At 40.1% G+C, this 22,161-nt stretch overlaps 1 protein-coding gene across 2 annotated transcripts in view; it reads left to right on the top strand.

Annotated features, from left to right (window-relative positions):
• Window positions 1-1,909: 1,909 nt before the first annotated feature.
• Window positions 1,910-22,161, top strand: part of LOC136856838 (lysosome membrane protein 2) — a 140,202-nt gene continuing 119,950 nt past the window's right edge. The window contains exon 1 of one of the 2 annotated variants that reach the window (XM_067135008.2): window positions 1,910-2,181. In XM_067135008.2, the coding sequence (XP_066991109.2) occupies window positions 2,022-2,181 (160 nt within the window). In that variant the 5' untranslated portion in view covers window positions 1,910-2,021. The remainder of the gene's footprint in view (window positions 2,182-22,161) is intronic. The other variant, XM_067135009.2, reaches the window with a different exon arrangement.

The following is a 22,161-nucleotide window of genomic DNA, read 5'->3' as shown; positions in this document are numbered from 1 at the left end:
AAAAAGGTAAATAAACAAAATTAGCTCTTTCTACTGGATATTTTTGAGGTGGTCTCCTGAATTTCTTTCTGTTGTGGATCAGCTCTGCTGTGTTTCCAATTTCTTCTGCTTCCTTCTTGACCTCCTCCACCTATTTCGCGGTTGTCTCAATATACGGTATTCGAAGATATTTTTGGTCAATCGATTTTCATCCACTCTCGCTAACATACAGATAATTCAACTTACAGTAAATATACTAAGTTGATTACGATGTTCCAAGACTTTGAAGTGAAACAATGACCATACTCCCCGTAGGACGGGGCGGTAGAATACATGTACGGTATCCCCTGTTTGTCGTAAGGGACGACTAAAAGGCGTAACCCTGGGGCTCTCAAACTGAGAACGTGGGTTACGACCACGGATCTCCGTAACTGAGACTGACACTGATCACATTTACGTGTGCTACGCTCCTCACTCTCATATTTCGTATCCGACCTCCCTTGGTTAAGTCTTGTTCTCTTCCGATCCCGACGGTATTAGGCTTGCGAAGCCTATACTGCTAATAATAAGAGTTGGCGTCTGGCATTTCTTAGAGGGAGGTCCGTTTACTGCCTGCCGAGGCGGGATAAAGGGAGTGGCTGTGTGGTTGCCATGGAAACGAGGGTGGGGCGACTGCGGTTGCCATGGAGATAACACTTCAGGGCAGCTCGTCTTGCTTGGAGTTGCCAAACCTGTCACTGTCACTGATAAGAACCTGATTGTTTGTATAAGAGTGATCGCAAATGGGACGACACCGCCTGGCCAGGTAGTCTACAACAGATCACAGCGGCCAGAATAAAGGAGGGTACAAGTGAGCCGGAAGCGAGGGGTAAGAGTATGTAGAAAGGAATGCTGGAATGTGGCAACATCGTGAAATGGCACGTGCAGTGCTCCTCCCTCCAACCTTACCTGTCAGACACCAACTCTTATTATTAGCAGTATAGGGAATCTTGCACTTTCACGCTCTTCGTCACCCTTCCTTCCTTTTTTGTTTGTCTTGTTGCCAATATCCGCATTCGTAGAAGGATCGACCCTCTTTTCTATTTTTCTTTTCTCTGATTGGTGTTAAGACTACTTATACTAAACGTTTTCGTTCCTCCCTGAAGGGGGAGGCGGTCCTCCTAGACGGTTACGCCGTCTCTCAGGCCGGGAGATTTGCTACGGTGAAGGAGATGTGCGGAGAAGGTAAGGGGGTGGGCGGCCGTGGCCTATACTACGAACTGTCCCGGCATTCATCTTAGTGCAGGAGAATGGAAAACCATTCTCAGGACAGCCGACTGTTGGGGCCAGCCGTGAGGTCCAGCCCTGTCCCGTCTCCCGAATGCAGAGGCGTAGAGCCACGGTAGAGCCGTGGCCACCTCTCCTCTGCTCGGTTGGCCGGTCAGAGTACAGAGTTGTTGGACCACGGACCAGCCGTGGCCACTTACGGGACGAAATCCAAAGGGCCGAAACCCACTCTGCATCAGGATCCTTGCCTTTTTGTACTTCCTCTTAAAACGTGTATCATCCCCACCCCCACCGCACAACGAAGACAAGAGATAAAATGATGCCCTCACAGCCTACAACTAAAATATTTGCATATAGACACACGTTTCTCTGATGTCTGTTTATTCTTCTAGTTTGTTAGGGGACTAGTCTGTTACAGTATTGTCTTCTATTTCCTTTTTCTAAAAAAATATTTCCGAACACGATCTACTAAGTGGCATGTTTACTCCCTGCAACTAGAACAACCTTGCGTAAGGACAGCTGAGCAAGGCCCAAACCTACGTTTACGTCTAATTATATTTACTCTTTCTTACCGCGGTAGCTTGGTCCCCTCCGCTCATGCGCGCATTCACCTCGCTCCGTTCTGGTTGGCGCGACAAGCTTGTATTTGCCGTCGGTTGCTCGGCCTGGCGAGGTAGACAGCATTCTGTCACTTGCGTGGTCCTCGTTCAGTCGTGCACGCCGCACTCAATTCAATTCGTGTGTGTTGAAAGAAGAAACTGGCCTGTAATCGGAGTATGTCTGACGCGAGTTCAAATATTATTAAAGAGCCGTCTCTGAGAAAGAATGTGAAGTACACACCTCTTTTTAAAATACGTCGCGAGAGCGATGAAACGAAAGTGACAGCTCTTGATATCAAACCTACATCATGGACTGTTCGTGTGAGACAGTTTTTAGGTGAGTAAACAACAATCAAATCGTTTGAAGTGCAATATATTGCTTCGCAGTTACCTAAACCGAAATAACGTCCTTTCTTCAGCTTCTTGAAACGGCATGTATATTGCGAATTCCTTCTCTTTATTCTCTGTACAGTAGCTGACATTTTATATAATTTTCGCTCTATTAATACATGTTATTGTAATGCATTGAGGAGGAGCAATAATTATTTCTTGATATTTGCTCTATGTGCACCAGTGAATGAACTTTGACACACAGCCTTACCCCATATTAATATTCTGTGTATACTAACATTGGTTGTACAGAATTTTTAATACAGTTAATTCGCCATGTTAATAAATTTTATCACTCTGCGGTATACGTATATGGAAATTTTTATCTGTGTAGACATTTTTGTCAGTATTGAAATGTGGAAATATCTTCGAACTCTAAAATAATGGTATTTTCCAGAAAACCCTAAGTGGAGAGCAAGTTGTAATTGTCACTCTTATAATGTTCCTCAAGATTTCTCTTCTTTATTTATATTTATGTCTAAATTTGTTGGTATTCTGGTTTCCACGTTCGTACCATGTTGACTACCCAACCGGTTGGAAGCACGCCCACTGTAGTTGCTGTGACGTAGCGGCTCCGTATTGGTTCTTGCAGGTGGTCTGATGTTGAGCGCGAAGGCCCCACTTGACAAGCATACGCAATTAACTCCGGCCTGTTACTCACGTCGAATAAATTACGGGTTGCAAATAAACTTGTTCGCAAAGGTATGGCACCTGGAGTATTGTTGTACGGTTAACAGGAGTAACACACTTTCATATTTCCCCAGTAGTCCTGTGAAATTCTGTTGCAGCTGTCTTAGAAAATGTGCAAAACGAGCTTAGTGTGGAGATGTGTAGATAGGATTCATATTGAAATCGTCCAGAAAAGCACGAAAGCCTGTGTGCGAAAATGTTGCGTGAATGTACGTTGGAGGGTGTTTAGCTGCTGTAGATGAGCTGAGGAAATTGCACAAGGTCGACCTACCGTTGTTGGGTTTCCATGATCCCGGCTGAGGTCACTGTATTTAAGGGCATTTAAAAGCGGCAACTCCTCGTTATCGGTTTCAGGTCTCTGTAATTGGAGGGGCATGGTGGAAATGATTTATCAGTATTGCGGCTTCCAGAAACAGCTACTGAGAGCTGGAAAAATGTACAGGAACTTTCTAATTCAGAATGGTAGGAAGAGGCGATAGTGCTATTTCTAGATTCTCCTTTAGACTATTCGGTTTTCCTTAACTAGGAAAACAGTTGAGTAGTCTCAAAACTCTCATATGCATGCAGAATAAAATTTTCATAGCCATTCGTAGACATATAGGACTAATCTGTCCCACAGTGTGACCGTTTATTATGTATTTTATTCTTTGAGACCTAGAAATTCGTTGCACACAGTTGGACTTTTTTTTTGGTCGAGATTAGGAAAATATTTAACGACCGGAATGAAGTATCCTGAAATATTAAGCAGAAATACAAATTTGTCTTCATCATTGCCTCATAAATCTAAATCGAGGCTAATCTTAGGACTAATAACCTCGAAGTTAAAAATTACATGAACACCAACCTGCGTTTGATGGCGAGACCTAGTGTATAAGATAGAACAAATTTGTTACTTTCATTGACCTCTCTCATCGTTTGCTTTGAATATATGAAAGTGACTGAGGTATGAGGAATGCTAGTAATGCCATTCCTTATACAGCCAATCCCTGTTATGAATAGTATGGAAATGTCTCATAAAGTCAGTTCGTGCGTGCATTTCAGTGGGCTTGGCAGACGGATGTGTAAAATAACTCTGGTTCAGCGAGGAAAGCAATGGGAAACTACCTCGCTTCTTATTTTCTTAATGTGTCTTCATGACGTCTAGTCCATCTGACAGCTAATGGTGGAACTGTTGAGGATCAAAACAGCCTTCGGGCTGAATGATCAACATACAGAACACAAAGTAGACAATTAAATTTAGTTGTCTGGACTTCTCAAAAGCACACGAGAGATTCAACTGCCACTGACTAAAGCTAAAGCATCAGTAATAGATTTTATCTTGACAACGTCAATTCGCGTATCCATATTAACTTTTCCATTTTTCTGCGTACAATTCCTGAGTCCACCACCCTAAGCATAGTTTCTTCATTGACGTTCTGGGAACTAAAATAGTATTTCCGTAGCTACAACAGTTCTGGGGCCCTCAGCCTATTTACATTCAATGGCTGTTTTTATAAGGTAGATAGATTTTAGGCCATAAATGTGATTTTGTATGTATTTTAATTGAAAGCTATTGAATGATCGTTGTGTATGTTTAGTCCTCAGCCCGAAGGCTGGTTGGATCCTAAACAGTTCCGCCATCAGCTGTCATAGATAGCCTAGGCATCACTGAAGAGGCGTACTAGGGAGATGAGGAGTGAGGTAGTTTCCCGTTCCTCACCGAGCCAGAAGTTGCTATTGCATATCAGTCTGCCAAGCCCACTGAAATGCATGCACCAACTGACCCTATGAGCAATATTTTCACACCATTCATAGCAGGGACTGGCTGCAGAAGGAACGGCATTACTAGCATCACTCATACCTCAGTCATTCATTTTGTCAAAGCCAAGGATAAAGCTGAGACAGATCAATGAAAGTAACAAAATTTCTCTAGCCCATACCAGAAGACTTAGTGCAGTGTAAACACTAGGTCCCGCCAGCAAAGGCACGAATGATCGTTACTGCTGAAAAAACAGCTATGTGGGAGTGTTGTCGGAGAAATACTAACCCGCAGCACATACGTAATTAAGAATGGGAATTCTTTGATAATTCATACAACACTGAACTACAGATGACTGAACCATTCAGGCCAGACCTCTTAAATTGAAACACTTCAGAAAACTGTAAAAGTAGTTAGTGGGACTTAAAGCCATTATTATTATTATTATTATTATTATTATTATTATTATTAAATATTTCACATAGCGGTTATTTTTTAGGTACAACGACGATATGCCAACTAATGATCTCGTCATTAAAACTTCTAGGATATTCCAGATATACGTCATAGTTTGTCAGTCTATGGGGCTACATAGTATTTCACATATTTTTCGTCTTCGAAAGACTGTTTAATCGCACATCTCATTGAAGTAACGATTTCTTGAAGACTTTGAATTAAATTCTACTTGTAATCAAACTATTGCATTCAGCAAATTGTTCTCAACGCAGTGCAGTTCAAAACAAATTTCACGTTAGTTAATAAACTTCATATCGGAATTTTTAAATCATGAAAAGTTTTTAAGGAAATATCAATATTTGTTGAAATTTCAATGGTTGGTCTACGGAATTATATAGCCACCCTCACGGTTAAAAAACGAAACTGAACTTTGATACAAATCTGCATGGTAGACTTCAAAAAATATTTCATTAGGCCTGATAATCCTGGGTAGAGCCTTTATGAATTAAGATGTTCACTTCCCTGTGGAGTATCTTCCGGCATATTAAGAAAAAAATGAAATAGCGTATGGCTTTAGTGCCGGATGTGTCCGAGGACATGTTCGGTTCGCCAGGTGCAGGTCTTTCGATTTGTTCCCCGTAGGCGACCTGCGCGTCGTGATGATGAAACACACACACACACACACACACACACACACACACACACACACACACACCCGTGCTATGAAAATTAACTAATGATAGTTACAATTTCCGACCCTGCCGGGAATCTAACTCGGGACCCCTGTGACCAAAGGCCAGCACCCTAACCATTTAGCCATGGAGCCGGACATATCAACCCAAGATCATGTTAATGTTTTCCAACGAATAGATTTTGGGATAGTGTGATCTTCCTGGACTCCTCGTAGTTAGTAAATAATAATGTGAGACTTGTTTACGATCTACCGCAGAGAGGTATTTCTATAGGCGTATTATGAGATCGTACTAGTACGTCATGTGGCTGGGTAGGGACTTAATGTTGGCAAACACGCGAGTTTTAAATAGCTCTCTAGACGACGCGCGCTTTTGTTGGACGGCGTGAAGCATGTGTCCAAGACGGTTCATGTAAAGGCCTTTAAAGATTAAGTTATTAATAATGCTATGGTGTAGATTGCTGGTTATTTATTTTGTTTTTTATTAAGCTGCCTCTAGTTCTCAGACCTTAACCTGGTAGGCATGGGTACATGGGCATTTGAATCAATTTAGCTGACTTTTCACCCCAGAGATGTTTCTCTGTGCAACAGTCAGTACTGACTACAAACGTCTTCGAAATGTGGATGTTGGCAGGGAAAGAAATAACTGCAGGACAATTTACCTATATCCACCCGATTTCTGAATTTAACGCTCGCACAGCACATTGGGGCCCGACAGAAACTACGCAAATTCTTAATAATAATAATAATAATAATAATAATAATAATAATAATAATGTTTTGCGTCCCACTAACTACATTTACGGTTGTCGGAGACGCTGAGGTGCCGGAATTTTGTCCCGTAGGAATTATTTTACGTGTCAGTAAATCTATCTAAATCTGCGGGGCTTTTTATTTATTTAACCTTGATTTCCTTAGCTTAGTTAAGGCTATGAAGCTTTCTCTAACACAAAACCGAGGTTGATTAATACATGAACATCTCCTTGTGGGTGGGGGACGCAGATGAATACACCCACGGCATCCCCTGCCTGTTGTAAGAGACGGCTAAAAGGGGCGACCAAGGGATGATCGAATTGGGACCATGAGACCATCACGCGAGGAACATCATGGGTCGCCTTTACTTGAGAGTAGTACCACTGTTAGGTACGCAATAGGTGTGATTAGTAGCGACAGTGTGGCCCGGTTGTATAAAACATTTGATCGGAGTTTAACGAGGAAAAATGGCTGCCAGTCAAGTTGAACTTTGATTTTCCGTTGTATAAACGCTAACCTACGATCATCTCTTCTCGATCTAAGTTCAGATTTGACTGCCGAATATTCGTCGGTTAATCTCCTTGAACTCAGTTCATTACCCTTCATATTAAACATTGAACTAGACCTGAAGACTTGAAAAGTGTTTCCTTGTATCGTATCTGCGTAAGAATACCGTACCGTAATAATATCGAGGTGAGTTATAAATATTTGAATGCTAGTAGTTAAATAATAATGCGCTGAAGATCGCTTGATTTTTTTTTTTTTTTTTTTTTTTTTTTCAGAAGTGAGGTTATGTGAATAGCCTACTGCAATACAAACACGTTGCTATTACTTAGTTTTATGATACTGCTTCAATAATTAATTTTTTAAAATTGTTTCAAGTTTACAAAACAAAGCAATTTATATATATATATATAATTTCTTTTCTTTAGCAGGGATGTCAGATTATTCCGACTTTTCGTCCGATGAAGAATTGATTTTACGACGAGCTCCTCGCGTCTTTCGGCACAGACGGAATCCGATGATTGAAATGTTCAAAATGAGATTTCGTTTATCGAAAGATGATGTGGAACGACTGGAATTAAAGTTAAGGGACACATTACAAAAACCTACTCAAAGAAATTATCCCCTGTCACCCATGTGTATGTTATTAATAACTCTTAGGTTTTATGCCACGGGAAGTTTTCAAATGGTTGTTGGAGATCTCTTTAATATTGACAAATCAACGGCTTCCACAACAATTCATAAAGTGACCAGGCAAATTGCTTCATGGAGACCAGAATTCATAACCATGCCTACAGAACGTCATGAAGCAGTTCAGGTAATGAGAGACTTCCACGAAATCGGCAATTTGCCCTGCATTTTGGGGGCAATAGACTGTACTCATGTGGCCATAATATCTCCTGGTGGTAATGATGCTGACATTTTTCGGAATCGTCATGGGTGGTTTTCTCTAAACGTACAAGCCATCTGTGACTCAGTTACGATTCAGGAATGTAGTTGCGAGATGGCCAGGTTCGGCCCATGATAGTAACATTTTTAAGAATTCCAGAATTCGTGCACAGTTTGAGGTTGGAGAATTTCAACAGGGCCTACTGTTAGGCGATAGTGGATACAGTTGTTGTCGCTATCTACTGACTCCTGTTTTACATGAGGAAACAGATGCCGAACGTGCTTACAACCGTGCACATAGAAGAACTAGATCTGCAATTGAAAGGGCCTTCGGAATGGTTAAGAGAAGATTTCCATGCCTGAGGATGAAGCTTCAAGTCAAACTTCCTCGAGTTCCTCCAATTATTGTAGCTACATTTGTATTAAGCAATGTGGCTATAAGTGCAAATGATGACTTACCTGATATCGATCACCATGCTGCAAGAGAGGAAATGCCTTACATAGACCTCCCAGAAGTGACTCCAAATGAAGGACGGAGGGGAGAAAATACTGCAGTGCAAACTGCAATTATTAACAACTTATTCACGTAATACTATGTACGTAGGTTACTCACTGTTCGTGTTGTGTGGTGTGAATTAATACCATGATTTGAACTAGATTTGCTGATACGTAAACACCAAAGTAACTTACCCAGAAGGAATTTTCTCTGCAGATCTACTTTTATAGTCATTTTGTTAATATTGTTTTGAGTGGAGATGTCTTTTTGTTTTTCAATGAAGTTTTATTTTGAAATGCTGAAGATCCCATACATTTTTCAGCTCAAAGGATTTGATGTTATTTCACAGTTGTTGGAGAAATATAAAGTTTCAGTTATATTTAGCAAATGTATATCCATTGGCGTGGAGTTATTAGCGTTGATTTTCCCTTCAGAACTTATTGTAACAGTGTACAGAAAATTGTTTTGGTACCGTAAATATTCTCCCTTCGAAGTCTATGTCGGTGAATGCTGAATGAAAGCTGATAGTCGTTCCTTCTGCATATGGACGGCTGTTTATTTACTGTGCTTGTTTTTATATTTTGTGACCTCTGCAAAATTTACGTGTGTTACCGGTTAGTGACATGATTTCATAAGCCCATTGCAATTGGCGAACATCGATACTTAAGTGATTACTCTTTTTAAAATACAGTAGAGTCTCGCTCATCCGACCTTCGCTTATCCGACATTCCGTGTTATCCGACACTGTTAGACTTAATTTCAGCTTTTGGTGGAGACTAAATTGAGACACACCCGCTGTGGAGGATGCGACCTTGGGACAAGCACTGGCCTGAACGCTGGCGGTAGGAGTGGGTTTTTCTCAAGGACAGGTGCAGTAAGTCTTCAGTCATTGTAGTATTGGTTGGGTGCGGATGTTATAGTTTTCATATCCTCTGTATGGCGAGTAAATGGAAGAAAGTGACGGTTTCTATAGAATGCAAATTGAGTGCATTAAAGAGACTTGACAAAAGGGAAATTCTTCAAAATGTGGCTTCAGATTATGGTGTTGGACGTGTTACAGTGGGAGAATGGAAAATACAGAGAGAAGAAATTGAAAAGATGTGCTCTACAAGAGCAGAGAAAAACAATGAAAAAATGTCAGTACGAAAAAGTAAGTGAAGCACTATTTCTTTGGTATCTCAACACCGGGAAAAGGGCCTGCCAATATCTGGCACCATTCTGCAGGAAAAGGCTGTGTATTTCCAGGAGGAGTTTAATGAAGGGGACCCTAATTTTTCTGCCAGTGCTGGGTGGCGCGATCGGTGGCAAAAACGGTACGGTGTTAGGTAGCTTAATATCTGTGGAGAAAAGTTTTTTTTCGTAAGACATCTGGAATGTTTTCATTTAATACTGCATGTACTGTACAATTGAATTGGTAAAAACAGAGCACCGTAAAGCAAGCCTTCCTGTTTGTTTCAGTTCATTTTCAAAATTATTCTGTATTATCCGACATTTTCGGTGATCCGACGTACTCCAGGTCCCGTTTACGTCGGATAATCGAGACTCTACTGTATATTGTTTACTCAGAAGGCCATGAGTGAGAAGCCTAAAATTATTGACGTTAATTATGCATTGTACAGCATGACAATGACACGGTTATAATGTGTAGCACCTCAGCACGGAAAGGAAAAATAAAATATGGATGGCTGTTTGTTTACTGTGGTTGTTTTTATATTTTGTGACCTCCTGCAAAGTTTACATTTGTTACGGGTTAGTGACATGATTTTATAAGCCTATTGCAATTGGCCAACACCGATACTTATGTGATTACTCTTTTTAAAATATATTGTTTACTCAGAAGATCATGAGTGAGAAATGCCTAAAATTGACATTAATTATGCGTTGCACAGCATGACAATGGCACAGTTGATGTGTAGCACCTCTGCATGGAAATGATAAATAACATATGGATGGCTGTATATTTACTGTACTTCTTTTTATATTTTGTGACCTCTGCAAAGTTTTGTGTTACCGGTTAGTGATATTTCATAAGCCTGTTGTAATTGGCGAACATTGATGTATTTTGTGACCTCTGCAAAGTTTCATGTTACCAGTTAGTGACATTATTTCATAAGCCTGTTGTAGTTGGCGAACATTGATGTAACAATACTTAAGTAGTTACTCTTTTTAAAATATATTGTTTAACTCAGGCCATGAGTGACACGCCTAAAATTATTGACGTTAATTATGCGTTGTACAGCTTGACAATGACACGGTTATAATGTGTAGCTCCTCAGCACGGAAAGAAAAACATAAAATATGAATGGCTGTTTATTTACTGTGCTCGTTTTTATATTTTGTGATCTGCAAAGTTTACATGTGTTACTGGTTAGTGACATTATTTCATACGCCTATTGTAATTGGCCAACATCGACTTCACGATACTTAAGTAGTTACTCTTTTAATATTGTTCATTCAGAAGGCCACGAGTGAGAAATGCCTAAAATTATTGACATTAATTATGCGTTGTATAGCATGACAATGACACGGTTATAATGTGTAGCACCTCAGCACGGAAAGGAAAAATAAAATATGGATGGCTGTTTATTTACTGTGCTTGTTTTTATATTTTGTGACCTCCTGGAAAGTTTACATTTGTTACGGATTAGTGACATGATTTCATAAGCCTATTGTAATTGATTGGCAAACCTCAATTTAATGATACTTAAGTAGTTACTCTTTTTAAAATATATTGTTTACTCAGAAGGCCATGAGACAGACACGGCAAAAATTATTGTCATTAATTATGCGATGTACAGTATGACAATGGCACAGTTAATGTGAGCACCTCAGCATGGAAAGAATAAATAACATAATAATCATGTGGGCAAATGGACATGGACTCTGCCATTGGTTGAAGAATACGCCATTGAAATGTCGTTCCCATAATTCAAGGCAGAACTTCTCACTGTCTTGAATTGTGGGAGTGACGTTTCAAAGAGTAACACTTCAGCTAGTGGCAAAATAAATGCATGCCACCACCAGCCATGATTTTACAATCTTGGAATAATGCGACTTATGATGTAATTTGAATTTTTTATTTTTTCGGTTAGTGGCTTTACGTCGCACTGACACAGATAGGTCTTATAGCGACGATGGGATAGGAAAGGCCTAGGAGTTGGGAGGAAACGGCTGTAGCCTTAATTAAGGTACACCGAGCTTGATAGCTGCAGCCGCTTCCTTCCTACTCCCAGCCCTTTCCTGTCCCATCGTCGCCATAAGACCTATCTGTGTCGGTGCGACGTAAAGCAACTAGCAAAAAAAAAAAAAAAATTAAGGTACAGCCCCAGCATTTGCGTAGTGTGAAAGTGGGAAACGGAAAACCATCTTCAGGGCTGCCGACAGTGGGATTCGAACCCAATGGGTGATATGAATGAACCGGAGACGTATCTTTTGTCTCATAAATATTAAGACATGTCTCGAATGTATATGAACCTTAAATCCTTAACATTCCTGCAACTCACAACACTAGCCTCCACTACACGGAGGCAGATGACACCCATCCTCGTCGGAGGGTCTGCCTTACAAGGGCGGTTCCAGGCTAGAAATAGCCACATGAAATTATTACCTATTATTATCATTCACATTTTGATATCTGGAAGGATATTTCTTCAAGTCTGAAAATTATCGCTCTCTATCACATGTTGGCCAAATGGTATTGAACGAATGTGTGAGTATCTTTGGTCCTGGTGTAAGCTATCCCATTTATGTTTACTTCAAGTGCCGTAAAATTCCCTGCCCATGCTTTTTTCGATAGCACTGTTTCTAAGTTTATTTAAAAGTTTCAACCGGCAGCTCGGACCCTTGAAAAAAATATGCTGTAACTGGTTTCACAACATTAACAGATTCGAATAATGACATTATTCGGCCAATGATTTGCTGCCTCTATGAGTGCTGTTCTTTCTCAACCATCCCACCAAAATCTCACTTGTGTCGAATACTACAAGTGAAACATTTGGTTTGGATCAGACAGGTTTCGATGAAAATTCGATGAATTGTCAATCCACCTGTATTAAATTTATTGCTGATATTCACTTTGTCATAAAATCAATGACATTGTTATAATTAATTGCTAAAGAACAGCTGGGTGGTTTGCAGCTGTATCGACCTCACATATGCACTGTAGAAATGCACCGATAGTTCTATTTTAAAGTTACATTAAACAGTGCACTTTAGAGTGAAAATGAGATTTTGACAACATGAACAGAATGTCTTGCTCGTCAAACCCATTTTACTAATGTGCACAGTATATGAATATTTCAAAATATTAGGCTTTTAATACTTCTTTGTCGTTTACAATTGAAGCTAAAATGTGTGATATGAAATCCTCGTCATTTGTATATAAACTTGCATGCTATGAATAGCCTTAAACTTTTGGATTCTTGTTGAGTCTCATTTTGTCACACTGCGAATAACCTATATAACGATGTCGATCATGCAGCAATGTTCTGATGTCTTAACTGATCATCCTACCATATTTCATTGAAATTGCTGCCATCTACACACCACGTTCCATTTAAAACTGGAGCAAGAATTTACAGTCAATAAATACCGGTACAAAAATATTATTTCACGGCAGAACGGTTATCACCATTGAGTTCCGGATATCTTAGTTCATAATGTTACTAAGTTTCATTGCAATTCGTCCGGTCCAAATCAAACAACTCCCTTGTTAGTTATATTCGTTTATGAATATGGATAGCATTTTGTATTATTTCTATAATTTTTTAAGTTTAAAATTTAGACAGTTTATGCAACAGTATATAGGTATTGGTTGTATATTAAATAGCAGGTGAGTTGGGTGTGCAGCTGTGAGCTTACATTCGGGAGGTAGTGGGTTCAAGCCCCACTGTCGGCAACCCTGAATATCGTTTTCCGTGGTTTTCCATTTTCACACCCGGCAAATGCTGAGACTGTACCTTAATTAAGGCCACGGTCGCTTCCATCCCACTCCTAAACCTATCCCATCGTCGCCGTAAGACCTATCTGTGTCGGTGCGATGTAAAACAAATTGTAGAAAAAGTACATTATATGCAGAAACACCCCTCGCTATGCACAGGTATGATCAATAAACTCTTCATATTCATGAAGAATGAAGTACGAAGCGTGTTTAAAAAGTGTTTGAGTGACATTCAATGACCGCAGAAAATTATGCATTTGAATGTGGATCCTAAATGTGATGATAAATACAATGTAACTTCTTACATAATATCTTGAAGGAAACTTACAAAAAAAGAAACCTTAAATCAGTCGCTAACAAGCTGGGATGCAAGTATACCAAGTGTACAAGCCACTACATTTATGTAAGCCTAGAAAGAATTGAAATAACTGTAGTGATTATTGAATATTAATTAATAAGAAAGGTATAGTTTGCAGAATAGGCTCCCAAGTGAAACACAACTGAAGAAAAGGCTGTCAAGAAGGAATCTACATGAAAAAAATATCGGTGGGTGTTCCATTTCGGTTGTACTTGTTTGTCTGCTCTTTTCTCCCTTTCATGTAAAAGATTTTCCATTTGCAGTTGCAAAACCTGTTTTGGCACTGAAATGAGTTGTTTTGTTTTATCGAGAACACACTGTCGCTTTTCAATCTTTTTCGCTTGTAAATCTAAAAATTTTATCTGTTCCAACATAACCACTCTTTGTAGCTCTCCGATTGTTAATTCACTCGTCAGCTGACAGATACCAGAGCCAGTGTGCGAGACTCATCTCAAGTGGAAGGAGACAAGTCTCGTTAGCGAGAAACAAACTTTATTCATATACATGACGAGTTCTGTCTCGCAAGTGACTTCCGTCTCAATCCTCCTTCGAGACTTGTCTCCGAGTTACACCTTATTTTTATTCATATCACCCATTATCTCCCGGATGCAAGCTCACAGCTGCACACTCCTAACCGCACGGCCAACTCGCCCGGTTGTAATATGAATAAGAAATGGAGGCCTAAAGCCGCTTCTATAGAGGATGGTTGCCTAGTTGTACTTCCTCTTAAAACAATAATCACCACCACCACCTAAAGCCGCTTCTAACCTGGGGGATTATGCCCCCAAACCCCCTTTCCTTGATCACATACCAATGGTTTTGTCACTAGCCGGACCTAACGTATCGAGACCAATGGCTCCGTCACTAGAAAAATTATTTCATACACACAAAGGATATAGAAAAAAAGAAACTTTTATACCAACATAGAACATACCTTAATTGCGATCTCCACAAACACCAATGTCAATTTTCAACAGTTACTTGATCACCATAGCAACGAATACATTGGTACGTCATACTAGAAACTAATCAGTGACAAGTGAACATTAAACAGCGGTTCTGCGCTGGTGAGCCTTAGATAAAGTTGTACCAATTTGACATCGCATTTCACAAGCTTAAATGCTTAAATTTAATTTTGAAGACGTTTGAACTGAAGTTATTTTATTTTGTAATCCATTTCTAAATTTGCTGTTATTAACAACTTATTCACATAATACTGTGCGTATTGTGATTTTTACAATTAAAGCGAGAATTAAGTCGTTTTTAAAGTAATTAAGTGATTAGGTTTAAAGTTCGATAAGGTGAGGTGTAGCCTCTGTATTTAAAATACTGGTTGTTAGATGAATAGATATTAGATCTATATTTTTGGTAAACATATTTCCGAAGTATGGATCTATAATTGATGAAATCATGAGCTTACCATGTTTATAGGGAATAATACAGTTCAATTTGAAATTAATACTTCTCACATAATGGAAAAGGAAAATAATTCCAATAACTGAGATTGTTGATCAATCTTGAAACAATATTTCTTTGAAGTATAACTATTTGGATAATCAGAGTAACGTCGTGCTATACCAGCTAATCCTAAGAAATGTTGGGGGAAAGAACGTTAAGTTTACACCTACAAATATAGTTGTAAATTGGAATTTTAATTATATGGGTTTAATGCCAATCCTGTAAATAAAGGATATCATTGAATAAATCCGGCTATAATTGCAAATACTACTCCTACAGATAGAACACAGTGGAAGTGAGCAACAACGTAATATGTATCGTGTAAATGAATATAAACTGAGGAATTAGCTACTAATCTTAACATTTTAATTTCACATATTTTACAACCTGAAATGCTTTTGAAGACTTCTTTCACAACCTGATAAGCTTAATTCTGAAGACTTTTAAGTTGAAGTTCTTTTATTTTATAATCCATTTCTAAATTCCGCACTCTAAGTTCATGTTCACGTTCTAGACACTTTAACCTTTTAGCATAAAATTCTTGTTTCAACTGGTACAAGCTGTCGCCTCTCTTCCTTCCGGACGCTGAACTAGATGCTTCATGCCGGGCCACACTTTCTTTTGGAGGAAGCGCACTGTTTACAACAGGAATTTCCTTTATTACAGCTTCCTCATCCACTTCCACATCCTCTACCACCTCTATTAACACTTCAGGTTGCTGCCTGCTCGAGTCATCTACCGCAGCATGGAAATTGTGATCGTCATCAAAAGGATTTGATAACGGTAAAAACTGCTGCTGTAGTGCACCAATTAACTTTTCTTCCGTGCTACTCAGTGTGGAAATAACAGCATTGCCTCCGCCTGTTTTATGTAGTTCAGTCTGAAAACATAAAACAAGTTCGTTACAATGAGTACCATATTAATGTACGTTGATTAGATGACATGAATATGAATTATTATAAATATAAACTACTCTACCCACAAAATAAAAAAAAGTACTTGACACTTACCTTTTCATTTGCGAGTGATTTCTTGGTCCTCTTCTTTATGTTCTCATAACATAACCTAAGACTTTTCCAGTCCCTCTGGACACCCATACTACTGGAATTGAACTCTGTTTTAATTTCTTTCCAGGCCTTCTCTTTCAATTTCGAAGTCACCATATCGGTTCTTTTATTCTCTATTATATTTTTGTACCTCGATAATACAATATCAACCAGATCATCCTTTTCCTTCGCTGTGAAATTCGCAGAACGCTTCTTTGAAGTTCCTTCCATGTTTAGTGAAGAGAATATGTTTACTTCGCGAGATCACAATATTTTCTTCTTCTACCTCTTCAGCAGTCACGGCCAGGTCAATCCCAACATTTAAGTATTATCCAACGGGCCGAGTTATTTCGTATTTCATTTGTCTTGCGGTGTTGCCACGTCCACTTTTTTGAACTCCGGTTACATTTGAACTTCACATGTGTGAACCGAGTTCAGTTTTATACAACGCGATGAAGTCGTAATCTCAGTTCATTTTCAGAACTAAGTTCTTAATTGATCTCCAGTTAGATGTCTTTATACAACCGGGCCTGTGTGAATCAGGATGGATTTTACAGTACCTATGATTAGTACACACTGTGTGAGGAACCCCATAGGATAGTAAGAGTCCCTGTGATTAGTACACCTATGTGAGGAACACCATAGGTTTGCGTTGCCTGAAAATGGTGTTTCTCACACTGAGGCGCCATAGGTCTGCGTTACATGTGCGTATTGCATTACCTGTGAGCAGTACCAAAATGTGTAGAATACCGCGAGTCAACGCTACGTTTGATTAGTGCCGCAGCATGGCAAGTACAATGGTTCTACTTTACTAGCGATAAGTACCATTATGAGGGGCCTATGGCCTGGATTTTGGACCGCTTTAGACAAGCATCATCGATTCAGGATTGTACTTTAGAAGCAGTCCCTTGGTCAGTAATACTATTCTTTTACGCTAGTTTCTGGGAATGTGGGGCATTGCTGGTCGGATCCACTGATTGTTTTAAATTCACATTCATACATACCTACGTACATACATACATAACGTTTTGAATTCTGGTCAGTGGATGATTTTGGGCATTAAAATTGTCACTACATTTCGACTCACTTATACCTATCACTTAGATATAGATCTGCACAAATCTGCCACCCGTGTTCTGTATCGTTCAGAACCTTAAAAATTGTTTCCATACTATCGTATTTATTTCATATTAAAGAAATAGGGAACTGGAGGTTTAACATTCCTTTAGATTAATAAAACCAAGAGGTGTAGTAAGAAAGATGTCCAGACAGGGAGACTATCGTGCCTTCCGCTCCCGAAGAAAGTCCCGCTGCAGGGTACGATACAAGCATCTCAATGCTAGATGATACGAAAATCTTATCTTCGTAATCAGCGTGTCTGAAAACATGGTAATTGATATATTGTCTGAGAGCAATTCACTGTTGTACTGTGTTGTCAGTCAATTGAATTGAAAAATGTTTTCTGTTGATTTATTTTTAGAGATAACTTATTGAGCAGTAAATTAGTTCAAATATCTCAAATATCAATGGGTTTACAAGAGTAATGCTACTTTAAATTTGAGGTTAAGGAAGTTAACAAGTAAGAATGAATGTGTGTGAAACAAAGCTGACTTTAGGTTGAAGTTACAAGTAGCGTATGGTTTACGGAAGTGGAAGTAACTGCTCATAGTAAGGGTGGCAGTGAAGGATGCAGTGACTAGGAGCTGTTTGAATAAATACATATTTTTGGGTCATAAACGTATTGCGTAGGAAAAATGAGTTTGTATTTTTGACTTCACCTTGATGCAAAATTCTAATGAAGGAGATATGTATATCATGTTCCCCAACAAAAGAAACATATTAAAGCCGTTTAATGTTCAATCTTTTCTTCTGTCCTGAAGAAAGAATTTAGTTGTGTTTTTCTAACCTCACTCCAGTCGCGTATGTCCAATTCGACAGCTTTGCTAACATCCTATACTTAACTCGTATCTGTAATACAATTACATAACCTAAGCTTGCGGATGTAGAAGTACTCAACCTGCTGTCCTTGGCAGGTATCTGGCTTGTGGGAGGGCCTACTTCTGCGTTATAAAAAGGAATATATCCTACGCAGCAAAATATTCCATTGAGTAAACTATGCTTTCATTCTATTGTAAAATCTACTGGTGTGTTGAGATCTGGTAAATAACGGGGGAGGGATAAACTTTCATGCTTATCGAGAAAGAAAAGTGACAAGTATACTAGACTTAACTAAAGTTGGCGTCTGACAGGTAAGGTTGGAGGGAGGAGCACTGCACGTGCCATTTCACGATGTTGCCACATTCCAGCATTCCTTTCTACATACTCTTACCCCTCGCTTCCGGCTCACTTGTTCCTCCTTCATTCTGACCGCTGTGATCTGTTGTAGACTACCTGGCCAGGCGGTGTCGTCCCATTTGCGATCACAAACAATCAGGTTCTTATCAGTGACAGTGACAGGTTTGGCAACTCCCAGCAAGACGAGCTGCCCTGAAGTTTTATCTCCATGGCAACCGCAGTTGCCCCACCCTCGTTTCCATGGCAACCACACAGCCACTCCCTTTATCCCGCCTCGGCAGGCAGTAAACGGACCTCCCTCTAAGAAATGTCAGATGCCAACTCTTATTATTAGCAGTATAGTTCTTTTGAACTTTCATGAAGAACGCATTAACATAGAGAACTGCGGTTCTTCGAGACGTTGTTCAACACAAAATTTTCTTGGTCCTCTCTAGACTCCTGCGATTCCTATGTCTAAAGTACATTATTTTACTACTGTCTAAAAAATGCACACAGGGTTCGGCGTTAGGGAGGGGATGGGGTATGAACTGCACTGTGCGTCTTTGCTATACAGTTCCGTTTCATGTCCCTGGATTAATAATACATTTATTCTTGTACTTATTGTATATAACAGTTCTCTCTACTTGATTTGTCGCTAATGTTCTTGGAGCTTTACCCACACGAATTACGGTAGCCTACATAAATTCGGATCATCTTTGGAAGCATTACTCGTGAAACTGTTACTGATACCTGGACTCCCTAGTGCTGAATCGGTAGACCTCGACAATCTACGGGAATCGTATTGGCAACCTTTGAACACAAATTATCAATCGCCGTGTGACATGTGGCGTACACTTTACGTACTAGTACTGTTGTTTACACAGCAAAACCAACATATAGAATTCATGCTAGGAACAAAATTCGCATCGGGAAATACATGTATGTCACACTGTTGTTGGCTGAAGATAATACAAGTTCAGAAAATTACTATCGATTAAATTCATATTTCATTTCCATTCAGTTGGCAGTATTACCGGAACCGGGCTAGTTCTCTCCTTACTCCTCACCCCCGTACAAATATTTATCAGGAAAAGTTTCGCGAGTAATACATCTGACAGATCCGCCGCAGCTTGAGCCGTATACGCGAAGGAAAACTCTCTCGAACCAAAGCTAGACACATTGGACACTTGAAGTTTCGTGCAGGCCTACAGAGTTGGAAAATGTTCCTCAATAACGAAGCCTCTTCTTTCAACTTCAGAATCTTCTTAGCATTCTCTTAATTCCTTTTAGTTTCGGGGTGAGAAATCGGATTTGATTTACCACACGCAATAACTATTATTTTAATGTTTGCGCTTTATGAAATTGCAGGTGATTCGACTGTTTCACATCATGCATTCTCATTTATTGTTTTATATTTTTATTCCTGATTGCTTCAACTTTGTTGCCCAATTCTCTGTACCGCTCGTAATCAGAAATTCATATAGTTTATTCAAGCGACTTTACTATTATGGAGATATACACTAAGGTATGCTATTTCCATATTTATGTAGAATTCTAATCATGCATTTATTCCACTAAGGAAAATGTTACTACTAATAATGGCGTGTGGCCTCCGGAGAGGCCTGATATAGGTCTTAAAGTTGACGCCGTATAGGAGACCTGCACGTCTGTGAGATGAGATCCTACCTAGGATAACTTCTAATGAAGTCGGCACAAATGTCCAGCCACCAAGCCAGAAGAATTAACTAATGAAAGTTAAAATCTGACCTTGCCGGGAATCGAACCCGAGACAGCTTGGACGAAAGGCCAACATACTAACCTATGACACAGAAGCTTGATAGTTAAAATTGGGAAATAATTTCGGTGAATAATATTTAAAAAATCACTTCAGTAATTACGCCTAAATTAGCGTACTAGTCCATGATCTAGTATAGAAGCCTCGAAGATACTCTAACGTCAGAAAATTAAATTTATTAGACTCCAAGAAGTTCTTCAGATTGTTCACTAGTCTTCTAGTATCACAAACCCTACAACAATCAAATCACCCACGGTATCCCCTGCCTGTCGTAAGAGGCGACTAAAAGGGATCCAGGGGCTCTCAACTTGGGAGCGTGGGTTGGCATCCACGATGCCCTTAGAGTCCTTGCATTGTTTACACTTGTGCCAGGCTCTTCACTTTCATCTATCCTGTCCGACCTCCCTTGGTCAATTCTTGTTCTTTTTCGACCCCGGCGGTATTAGAGCATTTGAGGCCTAGGGAGTCTTTAATTTTCACGCTCTTCGTGGTATTTCTTTGTCTGGTACCTAATTTTTCGAAGTGTCGGGTCCCTTCTTTCCCTCCCCCCCCCCTCTCTCTCTCCTACACCCCTTGAGGGTGGGGGGCGCACACGTAGACTACACTCCTGTATCCCTTGCCTGTCGTAAGAGACGACCAAGGGATGATGGCATTAGAACCATGAGATTACTGTGATTAGTACCATTACGTGCGGAACACCGCGGATCGACGTTACTTGCGACTAGTACCACCTTGCGAGGGTCTACGTCATATAGGAATGGTACCATTCTCTGCGGAATATTATGGGTCTGAGTATTGCTTGTGAAAGGTCGTCGTGTGTACTCCACTGGTCCGTTCCACTGTGTTCAGTATGGTCTGCGTTACCTATGAGTAATAATAATAATAATAATAATAATAATAATAATCGTATGGCCTCAGCTACCGTGTGCAGACATTTCCAGTTGACGCCATCTGGCTGTCTGCTCGTCAATTTCGACGTTCCGTTTTACTCTAGGCCCACTAGATAGCAGACCGAGTAAACCGAAACTCTCTTGGGCGTCTATGGCTGAGATTTAATTAATTTTGTCGGGTAAACACCAAATGTGTCACCAGAGATCTTTTACATGCCGACATCGTACGACATCGAGTGTCGAATGGACTTTTTTTCCGCCCTTCAAAAATCCGACTACCTCTGCCGGGTTTGAACCCGCTATCTTGGGATCCGGAGGCCGACACTCTACCACTGAGTAGTGCCACTTTATGTGCAACACCATAGGTCTACGTTGCCTGCTGTTAGTACTACTGTATGAGAAACACCATGGGAATAGCGGCGCCCGTGATTAGTACCACTGTTCGAGGAAAACCGTTGGTCTGCATTGCCTGGGAGTAGTAAGTCTGAGGAACACCATGGCCTGTGTTGCCTGTTGGCGTTACCATAATGTGCGATACACCGTGGGTCGGCATTGCCTGTAGTTAGTACCACTATGAGCGGTGCCATGAGTACATGGGGCCTGTGATTGGTTCCACCAAGTGAGGAACACCACGGGAATACCGGCGCCCCTGATTAGTAGGGCATACACCTAGGTGACGAGCACCATGGGTCTGCGTTGCTTGTGAATGGTGCCCTTGTGTGCGAAACGCCGTGGGTTTGTGCTACCTGCGAATGGTGCCATTGTGACATACTGTACTATGGGTTTACATTACCTGTGATTAGTACCACTGTAGGAGGAACACCATGATTCTGTTTTACTAGTGATTAGTACTATTGTGAGGAGGCGGTGACGTGGATTTTGGACCCGTTTAGATAATAAAAATCATCCCAGTAATTAAGACATGGTGAATTGGATCTAGTGATTTTGTTT

Source organism: Anabrus simplex, chromosome 1 (genome assembly GCF_040414725.1).
Source record: "Anabrus simplex isolate iqAnaSimp1 chromosome 1, ASM4041472v1, whole genome shotgun sequence".
NCBI classification, from domain to species: Eukaryota; Metazoa; Arthropoda; class Insecta; order Orthoptera; family Tettigoniidae; genus Anabrus; species Anabrus simplex.
Note: the sequence above shows the minus strand (reverse complement) of the source record. Positions and strands in the feature narration are given on the sequence as shown.